This window comes from Vicia villosa, linkage group LG3 (genome assembly GCF_029867415.1).
Source record: "Vicia villosa cultivar HV-30 ecotype Madison, WI linkage group LG3, Vvil1.0, whole genome shotgun sequence".
Classification (NCBI taxonomy): domain Eukaryota; kingdom Viridiplantae; phylum Streptophyta; class Magnoliopsida; order Fabales; family Fabaceae; genus Vicia; species Vicia villosa.
This window is the reverse complement of record NC_081182.1, coordinates 139460684-139475448: the sequence shown is the minus strand read 5'-3', so window position 1 is coordinate 139475448 and position 14765 is coordinate 139460684. Positions and strand designations below refer to the sequence as shown.

At 35.1% G+C, this 14765-nt stretch overlaps 1 protein-coding gene across 2 annotated transcripts; it reads right to left on the bottom strand.

The window, feature by feature from the left end:
- Nucleotides 1–4867: 4867 nt before the first annotated feature.
- On the bottom strand, nt 4868–7657 carry LOC131662457 (molybdopterin synthase catalytic subunit-like). 2 transcript variants are annotated; one of them, XM_058932231.1, is made up of 2 exons: nt 7213–7657; nt 4868–5684 (listed from the first exon to the last, which is right to left on the bottom strand). In XM_058932231.1, the coding sequence occupies exon 2, from the start codon at nt 5577–5579 to the stop codon at nt 5004–5006; it is 576 nt and encodes a 191-aa protein (XP_058788214.1). In that variant the 5' UTR covers nt 5580–5684; nt 7213–7657; the 3' UTR covers nt 4868–5003. The 2 variants fall into 2 exon arrangements, with proteins under 2 accessions (XP_058788214.1, XP_058788215.1); XM_058932232.1 differs by having other exon boundaries at nt 7227–7657.
- Between the last annotated feature and the right edge of the window lie 7108 nt (nt 7658–14765).

The following is a 14765-nucleotide window of genomic DNA, read 5'->3' as shown; positions in this document are numbered from 1 at the left end:
ATATTTCTTTTTCAATTCCTTTGAAGCTTCTGATGTGCTTTCTGATCTTGTGCTTGTTGTATGTGAGCTTTGATATTGCTGTTTTAACTCTTTGAAGATTGTCTTGTTGAATTCTAGCTTTTTGTGATACTGTTGTTGTTGCATATTCTTCTGAATGGTCTTATTCTTGATTGTTGCTTCTTTGTCTTCTGATCTGCTGACTTTGGCTTGTTTGACGTATTCTTAATCAGAACATCTGATGAATGATATTTTGGCTTTGTCAATATTCTGGATGTTTGATTTCATATCTAAGCTGGTTTCTGATGAATCATGTATAGGACTTATAGCATAATATCTGCACACTAAATGAAACCATTAGTAATAAAATTGTTACTCACAAAATATATGCTTGTTATCATCAAAACTAGATTCTGAACAAAGATTCTCAATCTTGTTCTAACAAACTAGGGAATCAGAAGAATTGTATAAGATCCGTTTGACTTGTTCTTTAGATTGCACTAGATATCTCATAGCATATGGCATTGCTTTCTATGGCCATAATGAAAGCTCTACTTCTCTAAACAAGGGAAATTTTAGAGAGATGGTGGATTGAGTAAAAATCTAATGATGAAAAAGTGAAAGATGTTTTTGACCGTCGTCCAAAAAATTGCACAATGACTTCCGGTGACATTCAAAAAGGAGCTTGCAACGTGTTGTGCATATGAAGTTACCAAGGTGATTATGGAAGAGCTTGGTGATAGACAATTCTCCGTGCTTATTGATGAGTCACGTGATATATCTGTCAAAGAGCAAATGGAAGTGATGTTGAGCTTAGTAGTTGTATTTTCCAATTTCTATTACATATTATTCTCCATGCCTCCATTACAAAGAGTTTGTTATTGTACTTAAACTTGTAAATTTTGTTCAAAATTAGATTAATACATTTGACTTTTTATTTATATTTCTAGGTTCTTGAACGACAAAGGGAAAGTTGTGGAACGATTTATTGCTCTACATCATGTCAAATTTACTACATCTAAGGCACTAAAGGGTGCTATTTATGGTATTCTTGATCGTCACACGTTATCTATTTCAAGGATACGAGGGCAAGGATATGATGGGGCTTCAAATATGAGAGGTGCATTTAATGGTTTACAAAGAAAGATTCTAAGTGAAAATCCTTATGCTTTCTATGTCCATTAATATGCTCACCGTTTGCAATTGGTGGTTGTGCCTGTTGCCTGTTGCTAGTAGTTTCTCATCTATTCAAGATTTCTTTGAGTACATCTCCTTGATTGGTATCACAAATGAAATTTAAATTTGCTTTTATTTTGAAGCTTATGTTAAAGTTGTTTGGTATCACATATGAACTTTCAAAAATCTTGCAAACAAAAGGTCTTAATATTGTACTTGCTATGGAATTAGTTGATGATGTTAAAGCTCGGTTGGCTACATTGAGAGAGACTAATTGGGATGATTTATTTAATGAGGTCCAAGAATTTTGTGTTGTTCAAAGTATTCCGGTTTCAAATATGGATGAAGAAATACCGGTTCGGGGTCGTTCAAGAAGAGAAGGGAGAACTGTCACTAATCTTCACCATTAGCGTGCAGAGATTTTTTATGTTTCTATTGACAAAATATGTGTGGAGATGGATCACCGGTTTAGTGAAGGAAGTAACGTTGTGCTGGATTGCTTCTCATGTCTTGACCTGAATAACTCTTGTTCCATGTTTGATGTTGATAAGCTTGCTCGTCTTGCTAATATTTATCATACATACTTTTTGATGATGACCGTGGAAAGGGAGCAACTTGAGACTTATGTACATCAAGTGAAAAGACATGCTTCTTTTACTTCTTGTGAAGATGTTCAAAGTTTGGCTATGATGATGGTTCAAACTGAGAAACATTTGATATTTCCATTGGTCTACAAACTCATTGAAATGACTTTGATATTGCCGGTGTCAACAACATTCGTTGAAAGAGCTTTTTCAGCAATGAAGATTATCAAGTCTAATTTGCGCAACAAGATCAACGATTTGTGGTTCAATGACTTGATGATATGTTACACCGAGCGGGAGATATTCAAGTCACTTAAAGATGTTGATATTATTAGAACATTCACCGCAAAGAGGTCTCGGAGAGGGCATTTACCTCCTAATTTTATTTAGCACAATATTCGCAGGTTAGATTTCATCTCTCTTATGTAGCACAATTTATAACTTATTATGTCACATGTAACTTGCTCAGACTATCCATATCTCTCCTCTCATTCATGCATGAATATCACTCTAATATTTTTATCATGCTCTTCCATATCTCTCATCTCTTTCCTGCATGAATATCAAGTCTAATATTTTCATGGATATATACCAACTCTAATATTTAGTCTTTTATTGAAGCACACGTGAGTCTTTTATTTTGAAAAAAACTACAAAAAGTGGTAAGACTAAATGTGTTTTACTCATTATAAGAATAAGAGTTAAAAAAATGTTTAAAAAATAAAATTCTTATAGAAAATACAATTGAAAATTTTAAAAGTCAAGACATCAAACTAAAAATCTAGATCGAAATGAACATGTAGAGATGTGACCTATTCCATAATGTTATCATTTTTTTCCACTTAACCCGGTATCATTAACTGCATGGAGATCTGAAGCATATCGTAGTACACTTATAGTAATTATTAGGTTTAAAAAACATACAAGAAATATCAACATTCATAGTAATTGTTAGGTTTCAAAAGTCTAGAAGAAATATCACATTTATAGGAAGTTGTTTGGATTAGATTTCCAATTATTGTTATCATTAATTGCATGGACTGCATCGAGCTCTAACATATAAATGAGTGACCACTTGCACCCACTTGCCAAGGGCAGTCCCGTCCTGCCACTGTCCAGTGTTATTTGGTACCAATCACAATAAATTTCCCCCAGTGTTATTTGGTACCATCTGGTTTTGTTAGTGCTGGGTTTCAGTTGTGGTGGGTTTGAGTTAGTGATTCTGTTATGTAGTATTTTGGTAGTATTTTATTTTCATTTGGCAGCCTTGTTGTATTTGATACTGTTTTTTTGGCTCTAGCATGTCTTATGCTAGACTTAATTTGTTGGCTCTAGCATGCTAGACTTAATTAAAGAGTATCAGCTTTTGCCTCTTTTTCAAAACAAAACAAAAAAAATAGCATATGTAATATATTATTTTCCTCTACTCAAACTATTCAAAATGATTGTGATTATATAATTTTATGCAAAATAATTTTAATTCAACAATAAGGTGGCATCTCTTTGAATTTTTTTTTAAATAACCATGTATTAAAAAAAATTACGCAATTAACCATACTTCGGAAAAATTTACGCAAATAACCAAGTTTCAGAAAACATTAACATCAGTTCTTTTCAAATTAAAAGAAATCAATGGAATTTTATATTAATATCTCAACTTAAGTAGCTTTCTCAAAACAAATAAGCAATCTCAATTTAATAATCTCATTCTTTTATAAAATAACATAATTCCAACATAAGAAAATAAATTTAACATTCATCGAGAAAACATCAACAAAACAAAAACCTGTCTCGATGTTACACTATTAGAACGGAATAAAAAAAATAATACTAAGTAAAATTCAAAAACAATAAAATTATAGAATACTATAATACGTCAATCTTTTCACACCACAACAACTAATGCTTCTTCATTTGGATATCTATACCATCGGTACAACAAATCATACAAGCAAACAAAAATGGGTGAAAAATATATTTATAATGTAAATGGTGTATGTAAACAGTCAGAATAGTTTTTTTTAATAGGCAATGAAATTATAGAGGAGTAAAAGGGGTACTCCGCCCGAAAAACAAACTGGAAAACTTCTACAACTTAAAACAATTGAGCGGTAGAATATTCCAAACGTAAAAATTACAACAATCTTTAAGCTTGTAAAAGGAACAAAGCCTAAATCAAGAATTAGAGACCACCACCGAAAAATAGTTGGTAAAACTAAACGACTCCTGCTTGAAATAGTTGACAGACACAAAACAATAACAGGTGCAACTTTATGAAATACAATGCAACTCATTTCTACTCCCTCAACATACATGTGGTACCAAGTTTTTGAATTTCAGAGTTATATTACTGATTGATCCACATCTATGGCTCCTCATCTCAACCAACGATTTCACCAATAAATCTAAGAATTGTCCCAGCTTCCTCATTTGAACCAACTATTCCACCAATGAATCATAGACCACTTCACTAGACCAAAGTCCTACCTATCTCCGATATACATGATGCATAATATGTAAAAAACAAGATCAAATATATTTTCAACAACAAATCCTCGTTTGAAACGCCAATATCAGACCACCACTACAATTCCTCATCTAAACTACTCATATATATTATATATATGATCGGCCTAACGAATTTGGAGGCCCGAGGCAAAATTAACTTTTTTAAATAAAAAATATTATTATAATTTATATTAATTTTTATTTTAAAATAAAATACCACTAATAAATTTTAGATGAGGAATTGAAGAAACGATCAACACTCAACCACGAAACGGAGACCGAAAACACATACTCTAAGTGAGGCCAGAGGAGAGGTTGAGCTCGAAGAGCAATGAGCGTGGCAAATGATAGTAATAAACAAAAATGTATTATTAAATTCATGCTGATATGCAATGACATATTTCCCGGTAATATAAATTCATGCTGATATGCAATGACAAATCATTGTATATAAAAACAAATGTTTTATTAGAACATAACATACCCCGCCAACATTTATTAAATGTATTTCATTTTACCCCTGCATTGTTTTTGGAAAAAAAAATCTGGTTTTGAAGAGAATCACTTCTAAATGAGAGAACTTAAATACAAGATTGATAATATTAGTGTTAAGAGATGGGCAGGTTTATTGATTTCAAAGCTTAAATACAATCTTATTTAGAGATTGGGAAAAGGGAATGGGGGAGAGAGATATTCTGCAAACTAATTTTATATTTTCTTTGATGCCCAAAGTTGACATTAATCTTGGCTACCTTCGTCAATCCGAACCTTATTCCCACAGCAAAGCTTTTTGCTATGCTCCTTAATTTCTAACTTTTTCCCCGAGCAAGCCACAGCTACATCCTTTTTACCAAGCTCGGACCTCCTCTCCAAGAATTCAGTGTTCTCTTTCCATATCTCTCCATTTGAATAAACCTCCTTTTTCCAAATAGGAACGGTTGCTTTTACCTCATCTATCAAATATCTACATGCCTCGAGTGCATCAGCCCTGTGAACAGACGACACTGCGATGAAGATACTCGTTTCTCCAACAGGTACTGTGCCTAGCCGATGAGCAACAGCAATGGAATGTAGATTCCAGGACTCTCGGGCGGACGAACAGACAGACTTAATACAACGTATAGCCATTGGAATGTAAGCTTCATATATCAACTCCAAGACTGCTTTTCCGTCAAAAGTGTCACGAGTTGTGCCTGAAAATGTAGCTATAGCACCAGCTTGTGGGGCACTCACAAAGTTCATATATTTAGCCACATCAATTAATTTCAAATTTTCCAAGATTTCAATAAGATCCTTATTTTCTTCAGTAGCCATTTTCTATCAGAAAATCAGATAATATGCCGATGGATTGAATATCTTCTGCTTTTAGAGCCTTTTTTTCAATCAAAAGATTAAAGCAGATGAGTCCAGCGGTTAATCCTGCAGATTGATTACAGCTTCTTATAGTTATGTACACAAAAACAGGATGAAACTCATGCAAACATTAAGTTATATGTCAACAAAGAAAAAGGTCTTACGACCAAGAGAAAAGGGTAAGGGTGTCGGTTACGCAAGGAGAAGGGATTAGCACTCCTCACATCCGTCGTACTCGACGGGATCCGCTCTTGTTAGTCTAAATCTATGGGTGTTATCTAAAAGTCTAAAACCTGAAGCTAAAAGAAAACGCGCAAAGAAAAGAAGAGAAAAGAAACACGGGGAAAAGAAATAAATATTTACAAAGATGTGCTCGTTTAGGCCCCGCGACCCAATGCCTACGTATCCCTTTAAGGAATCAGAGCAGCCGTAGTTCGGCTTACAAATTTTTGTATGTTTTTGTGTTTTTTAAATGAACGAAGTTAAACGTCGCATTCCACTGCTGCTCGACTTTTGGAGACTTACACAATTGTCGTGGAAAGGAATTAACACGTTCTTAAAGAGAAAAGAAAAATGGAATTGGTTGGTATTTTTTGATGTAGATAATGGTGAATTAAATCCCAATGCAAGGATACTCACCCTTCTCTACTTTTTTAAAGTCTGAAAATATTAAGTAAATTAAGTGTGTTTTATGGTTGGGTAATTTTTAGAGGAAAATGTGGATAATGGTGAATTAAATCCCAATGCAAGGATACTCACCCTTCTCCACTTTTGAATAATTATTAAGTGTTTTAAAAGTTGAAAAGAAAAAGAAAAACTAAACCTAAACGAGAGGAATTCTAAATCTAAAATTATGTTAAACTAATTCTACCTAAAATTGGGAAATTAAAGGACTAATCTAATATTTTTGGGTTTTTTAATAAGTATCAACGAGAGAAGATTAAATGAAATCTAATTAAAATAAACATATTTTTGTGGTTTTAGAATTATAAAGAAATAAAACAAATAGAAAATAAAAAAAAACTAAAATAAGAAAAATAATTAAATGGGCTAAAAGTAAAAACATGGGAGGTGCAATGGGAGATTCGGGCGCTAGGCCTCTGTTGGCAAGCCCAATAGTTCATCAAATAAATTGGCAGACAGGGGTGTCTATCGCTCAAGGAGAGTGTATGGATAGAAATCAGGTTGGGCTTCAAATATGCTAGGCCCAAATGACATTTAAACAAAAGAAACCCTAAGACTAAGAAATGAGGTTAGCCGCCCCACTACCTAATTCTCACGTTCAGTTTCCAGATTTCCTACCCTCTCTCACGGTCTCCATCTCTCACTCTGTTTCACGTTCTTTCCACCACTACTTCTAAATCAAAACAAAACCTCCATGGCAACCAAGACAACAACAACTCTCTCTCACCTCTAACCTATCCTTATCGGTTCAATCTCTCTCAAACAACAACAAATTCTTTCTGCTCACACAATCTCAAATAAACAAAGCGGGCAATTTCGTATAAACCACAATCCACACACAAAATCGATGCAAACATGAGTACATATATAACAATTAAATTCGAGTGATAATAGTGGTGAGAACGAATACCGCCCGGAAGTTACCAGGGTGACGAATCCACGGTAATCTCTATCCTGTTGCTCTGCTTCGATTCTTTTTTTTCTTCAGATTTCGGTATGGTTCTGAACCTTTATTGATGAACGGTGTCGCTGTTGAGCCGAGTTCACGAAAAGCTTTGTGTTGTTAGTTGTTGAGTTGATGATGGTGGCTGTGTTGTGCTTTTGAGTTGAAGTGATGTAGATCTAATGAAAAAAAATAGTGTGTGTTGGTTTTGGATATTATGTATGAAGTGTTAATGAAGATTTATGAGTTTGGATGAAGGTATTCAGATCAATGAAGGAATCGTGAATGAACAGAAGGAAATTCTTTGTAAATTGAAACAAGTTTGGAGGAAGCTGTATTTTTGGCAGAGCTTTGGTACTCGTTTCTTCCTCCTTTTTGCTGTTGGTGAAAGTGTGGTTTTATAGATGAAATTGGATGAGGGTAGAAGAGAGAATTACTTGAGGGAATTGGATAAGATCAAAGGGGACACAAGCTGTCAATTGGTACAAATTTGTTGGTAGTGGAATTGAATTTGCAGAGTAGTGGAAATACAATGGGCCTGTTGCAAATAAATCTTGGACCAAAAATGAACCTCCATTTTACTACTGCACCTGTTTGAAAACAAAAAGAGAAAGAAAATACCAACAAAAAAAAACAAAATAATATGATAAAAATGATTTAGTAATTTTAATTCAAAATTCAAATTACACCTAAAATGAATTTAAGAATTAAAATTATAAATCTAAAAAAAAGTGTTGATAAAATCAATGGAAAATGATAAATGCAAAATCAAATGCAAATGAAAAATGTGTATATATATTTTTTGTCGATTTTTTAATGAAAATGATGCAAATGAACATGTAAGATGCTACACATATATTTTTTTGATTTTTTTGAGATAAACTAAGAATAGTTAAGAATAACAAATGAAAATGATGCAAATGAAACATTAGGGTAAAAATCAGGGTGCAACAGCTGCCCCTATTTAAGTTTCTTCTATTAGGAGATAGGAGATACTTAAATACAAACATAACCCGATTTTTAGTCTACGATGCCCCAAGAATGATATGAATGTATGAATTTTTTTCTTTTGAATGACATGGTATGAGACAAACTCGAATCTTCGTGGGGAATATAGCGCCACGAGAGATAAACTGTTGATGGAATGAGTGAAAAAAACTTGATGAGAGAGACAGCATGTAAAAAGGTGAGAAATCACAATGTCCTAGAATAGGTCTGAATAAGGTGAAAACCAAGATGAAACAAGGTTGTAAAGGGAACCAAGATAAAGCATGGTTGTAAAGGGAACCAAGATAAAACATGGTTGTAAAGGGAACCAAGATAAAGCATGGTTGTAAAGGGAACCAAGATAAAACATGGTTGTAAAGGGAACCAAGATAAAGCATGGTTGTAAAGGGAACCAAGATAAAGCATGGTTGTAAAGGGAACCAAGATAAAGCATGGTCGTAAAGGTAACCAAGATAAAACATGGTTGTAAAGGGAACCAAGATAAAGCATGGTTGTAAAGGGAACCAAGATAAAGCATGGTCGTAAAGGTAACCAAGATAAAGCATGGTCGTAAAGGGAACCAAGATAAAGCATGGTTGTAAAGGGAACCAAGATAAAGCATGGTCGTAAAGGGAACCAAGATAAAGCATGGTCGTAAAGGGAACCAAGATAAAGCATGGTTGTAAAGGGAACCAAGATAAAACATGGTCGTAAAGGGAACCAAGATAAAGCATGGTTGTAAAGGGAACCAAGATAAAGCATGGTCGTAAAGGGAACCAAGATAAAGCATGGTCGTAAAGGGAACCAAGATAAAACATGGTTGTAAAGGAATCAACGAAACATTCTAGAAAAGCATTAGAATGATCGGAGACATATCCGGAAGAACATCGAACAAACATTGAAACAAGTGGATAAACTGTTTTGGTAAGATGCCAAGTAAGTTGGACTTTGATCTCAAGGTAAGAATGTTATTTGCAACAGGACCTCGGAAAATGCAAATGAATATGAATTTTTTTCTATGCATGATATGTAATTTTTCTATGCATGATATGAATGAACAATGCAATGCAATTGGAGATAACAATCGAGATAGACTCTTTTGTGTGGCAGAAATGGATGCCTGATTCCTTAACACATGGAACACTACTCAAAGCTCTTTGATTGTACTTGCAAACTTGTAATGAACTGATGATCCTCGGAGAGGGGCTGATAAACTGCTTGAAGGCTCTCTTGAAGAAGATTGCCCCAACTTGATTGATTGATGTAAAACAAAACTGATCATGGCTTTTGCTTGAATAAATCTGGAAATGACTATGCACTTGGAAACACTTTCCCCAGCATGAGTGTTGAAAGCAATCTTCTGACAAACTAAATCTGAGAAAAGCTTGCACTGAGATATAAACCTTGAACTGAATCTTGAAATAAAATGCCCCTGATAAGATCACGGACCAAGTTTTTCAACTGTTTGAAATTCCTTGATGAGGAATGTTGTTTACAAGCAAAAAAGTTTGTTCAAAACTGGTAATCTAAATGCAAAGTTCATGCAAGTTTTTGAAATTAACAAGAATGGGATTGTAAAGCAAAGAGAAAGGCAAAGAAACATGGCATTTGAATTGAAAGATAAAGCAATTAGATCGAGACAAATGATTGGCACAACTTTTAGGAGTCAGTTTAACGCAACCTTGATGTAATATGCTTTCAAAATAAACCTGGCCTCAATTAGGACTTTTATAGGTTGTAACGTGGCCTGGTTCACGGTTTGAGAAACAAATGATATAAGGCTCAAAATTTATTGCCCACCCCTTCTTCATGATGAACTTCCATCCCATGTTCAGTTAATTCAACCTATGCATTCAGGTTTCAAGAGATTTTGGATTTGCAGCACATATATGACAATGATGATTCGAAAGCCAAGAAATATACTTTGAGATGGCAGTCACTTCTATCTTACAACATTTTTTTTTTGAATTTATTGACTTCTCTTTTTTTGACGTTTTTCTTTTGATATCCCTAACTTTTGCCTGAACTGTTTCATTTGAGATTACAGTCAGCGGGATGCCCCAATTTTATTTTGCGTAAGTCTTCTTTATAGGTTTTAACTTAGAGGGCTTTTCTTTGATTCTCTTTTTTGATACACATTTTTTTTTTGAAAGATAGTGACTGTCTTGTTTAATGATTGCGGAGAACCATCATCATCACCTTGACTTGAAGAACATCTTCTACAAGAAGTACATTAGAAATGGAAGGAGAGTTACCAGACTTTATAGTTCCAGAGCCAATTATCTTGCCCTTCTGATCTCCTCCAAACTTGACTTCTCCTCCAGACTTAAGCACCAGATCTTGGAACATAGACCTTCTTCCTGTCATGTGTCGTGAGCATCCAGAGTCCAGGTACCATGACATGTTGTGCTTTGTCCTTTTTGCAGTCAAGGATATCTGCAATAGGAATAATCTTATCCTTAGGTACCCACATTTTCTTGGGTCCTTTCTTGTTAGATTTTCTCAAGTTCTGATTGAACTTGGGTTTAACATTGTAAGCAATAGGAGGAACAGCATGATAATTTTTAATATGAGTTTCATGATATTTCCTAGGTTGTGTCACATGCTTTTTGGTGTGTGTTATGTGAAAACTTTGAGCATGTGAAGTGTGCCTAATATCATGGGAGTGGCCATACTTGAACTGATCATACAATGGCTTGTATGTGAATTTCATTTCATCAACAGGTTCAAGTTTGTATGGGGTTTCACCCTCAAAACCAATGCCAACTCTTTTGTTTCCAGACACAGCATATATCATAGAAGCTAGCTGACTTCTGCCAATACTTCTAGATAAGAACTTCCTGAAACTTAAATCATATTCTTTCAGAATATGGTTTAGACTAGGAGTGGATTTTTCTGAATCAGAAGGAGATCCAACATTATTGGATAATTTTAAAAGTTTTTCTTTTAATTCAGAATTCTCCAACTCAAGCTTCTTTGTTTCAAATTCAAATAGCTTTTTCAGCTTTTTGTATTTGAGACTGATCTGAGACTTGAGTTCCAGAAGTTCAGTTAGACCGGAAACTAACTCATCTCTAGTAAGTTCAGAAAATACCTCTTCAGAATCTGATTCTGATGTAGATTCTGATCCGTCATCTTCTGTCGCCATCAGCGCACAATTAGCCTGCTCATCTTCAGAGTCTGAATCATCTTCTGACTCATCCCAGGTTGCCATAAGACCTTTCTTCTTATGAAACTTCTTCTTGGGATTTTCCTTCTGAAGATTTGGACATTCATTCTTGAAGTGTCCAGGCTCATTGCATTCATAGCACATGACCTTCTTCTTGTCAAATCTTCTGTCATCAGAAGATTCTCCACGTTCAAATTTCTTTGAACTTCTGAAGCCTCTGAACTTCCTTTGCTTGGTCTTCCAGAGTTGATTTAGCCTTCTGGAGATCAAAGACAGTTCATCTTCTTCTTCAGATTCTGATTCTTCAGGATCTTCTTCTCTAGCCTGAAAAGCGTTAGTGCATTTCTTGATATTGGATTTTAATGCAATAGACTTACCTTTCTTTTGAGGCTCATTTGCGTCCAGCTCTATTTCATGACTTCTCAAGGCACTGATAAACTCTTCCAGAGAAACTTCATTCAGATTCTTTGCAATCTTGAATGCAGTCACCATAGGACCCCATCTTCTGGGTAAGCTTCTGATGATCTTCTTTACGTGATCAGCCTTGGTGTATCCCTTGTCAAGAACTCTCAATCCAGCAGTAAGAGTTTGAAATCTTGAAAACATCTTTTCAATGTCTTCATCATCCTCCATCTTGAAGGCTTCATACTTCTGGATTAAAGCTAGAGCTTTAGTCTCCTTGACTTGAGCATTTCCTTCATGAGTCATTTTCAAGGACTCATATATGTCATAGGCCGTTTCCCTGTTAGATATCTTCTCATACTCAGCATGAGAGATAGCATTCAGCAAAACAGTTCTGCATTTATGATGATTCCTGAAAAGCTTTTTCTGATCATCATTCATTTCTTGCCTTGTCAGCTTTACGCCTCTGGCATTTACTGGATGTTTGTAACCATCCATCAGAAGATCCCATAGATCACCATCTAGACCAAGAAAGTAACTTTCCAATTTATCTTTCCAGTATTCAAAGTTTTCACCATCAAATACCGGCGGTCTAGTATAACCATTGTTACCGTTGTATTGCTCAGCAGAGCCAGATGTAGATGCAGGTGTAGACTTTTCACTTTCATCAACCATCTTTTACTGAAGCGTTTTTCTCTTCCTGAATCTTTTCTAAACACGGTTAAGTGCTTGCACCTTAGAACCGGCGCTCTGATACCAATTGAAGGATAGAAAAACACTTAGAAAGGGGGGGTTTGAATAAGTGTAGCTTTAAAAACTTGACAGATAAAAATAAATTGCACAGTTATTTTTATCCTGGTTCGTTGTTAACTAAACTACTCCAGTCCACCCCCGCAGAGATGATTTACCTCAACTGAGGATTTAATCCACTAATCGCACGGATTACAATGGTTCTCCACTTAGTCAGCAACTAAGTCTTCCAGAGTCTTCTGATCACACACTGATCACTCCAGGAACAACTGCTTAGATACCCTCTAAGACTTTTCTAGAGTATACTGATCCACACGATCACTCTAGTTACAACCTGCTTAGATAACCTCTAAGACTTCTCTAGAGTATTCTGATCCACACGATCACTCTAGTTCCTTACAACTTGATGTAATCAATTCTAAGAGTATTACAATTGCTTCTTAAAAGCGATAATCACAAACTGTGATATTTCTCTTAACGTTTAAGCTTAATCTCACTAATATATTACAACAGCAATGTAGTGAGCTTTGATGAAGATGAAGATTCTGAGCTTTAAATTTGAACAGCGTTTCAGCAAGTTTAATATGAGTTGTTTTGGTGCAGAATCGTTAACCTTGCTTCTCATCAGAACTTCATATTTATAGGCGTTGGAGAAGATGACCGTTGAGTGCATTTAATGCTTTGCGTGTTCCGTACAGCATCGCATTTAATGTTATACGCTTTTGTCAACTACCTCGAGCCTTGTTCACGCTGTGTCTACTGACGTAGCCTTTAGTAGCTTTTAACGTTCCTTTTGTCAGTCAGCGTAGCTTGCCACTTGTACTTTCTTCTGATCTGATGTTTGTGAATACAACGTTTGAATATCATCAGAGTCAAACAGCTTGGTGCATAGCATCTTCTGATCTTCTGACCTTGAAGTGCTTCTGAGCGTGATACCATCAGAACTTCAGTGCTTCTGTTCTCTTGTTCTTCTGATGCTTCCATAGACCCATGTTCTGATTCTGCTTCGACCATCTTCTGATGTCTTGCCAGACCATGTTCTGATGTTGCATGCTGAACCCTTTGAGACAAAGCTTCTGAGCGCTGAATTATGCATACTCTTTATATATTTCCTGAAAAGGAAATTGCATTGGATTAGAGTACCATATTATCTTAAGCAAAATTCATATTATTGTTATCATCAAAACTAAGATAATTGATCAGAACAAATCTTGTTCTAACAATCTCCCCCTTTTTGATGATGACAAAAACATATATAAATGATATGAATTTGCGATCAGAAAGAACAGACGGCAAAAGACAAATTACACAGCTATAGCATAAGCATATGAATATGTCTCCCCCTGAGATTAACAATCTCCCCCTGAGATAAATAATCTCCCCCTGAAATAAATACTCGAAGAACTTTAATAAAAGACTTCCCTGATTATTTCGGTAGAGACGATCATATAAGCTTCTGTCTTCAGAGAATTCATAGCTTCTGACTTCTGCTTCCATTGGACAGCTTCAGAACTAGAATTTCTTTAGATCCCTAGAACACTCACAGCTTCTGATTCCTGCTTCCATCTAGGACAGCTTCAGAACTTGAATTTCTTTGATCTTCTGAACATTCACAGCTTCTGATTTCTGCTTCCATTTAGGACAGCTTCAGATCTTGAGTTTTCTGGATCTTTAGAATATTCACAGCTTCTGATTTCTGCTTCCCTCGGATAGCTTCAGAGCTTGAATTTTTACCAACATCACTTCATGCTAGATTTGTATCAGAACATTGTTGAATGTACCAGAGCATCATCAGAGCATCTCTACATCCTGAAATGTTACAGAACAAAAACTAAACGACAAAAGTCAGCATGAACGAGTCAGAACATAAAATGTATATTTGAACACATGATATGTATCAGAGCCATATAGGCTAAAATAATGTATCAGAGCAAATAGAATTTTGTCAGAACAAATAGACAAATATGAATCAAATTCTATTATCAGTGCTTCTGATCTCTGAAGCTTGACAGCACTCAGCTTGCTTCAGTTTCCATGGTTTTGCTTCTTGTGTTTGCTTTGAAGATTCTCTTCACTTCTTTATACCTGCAAAACACTTAAACCATATAGAACTTGCAGTTCTTGTTAGAAAATGTGTGGGAGCTTTACCCAGCAACTGATAGATTAATCAAATCATTTATCATTTATCTTCTCCCCCTTTTTTGTCATAACA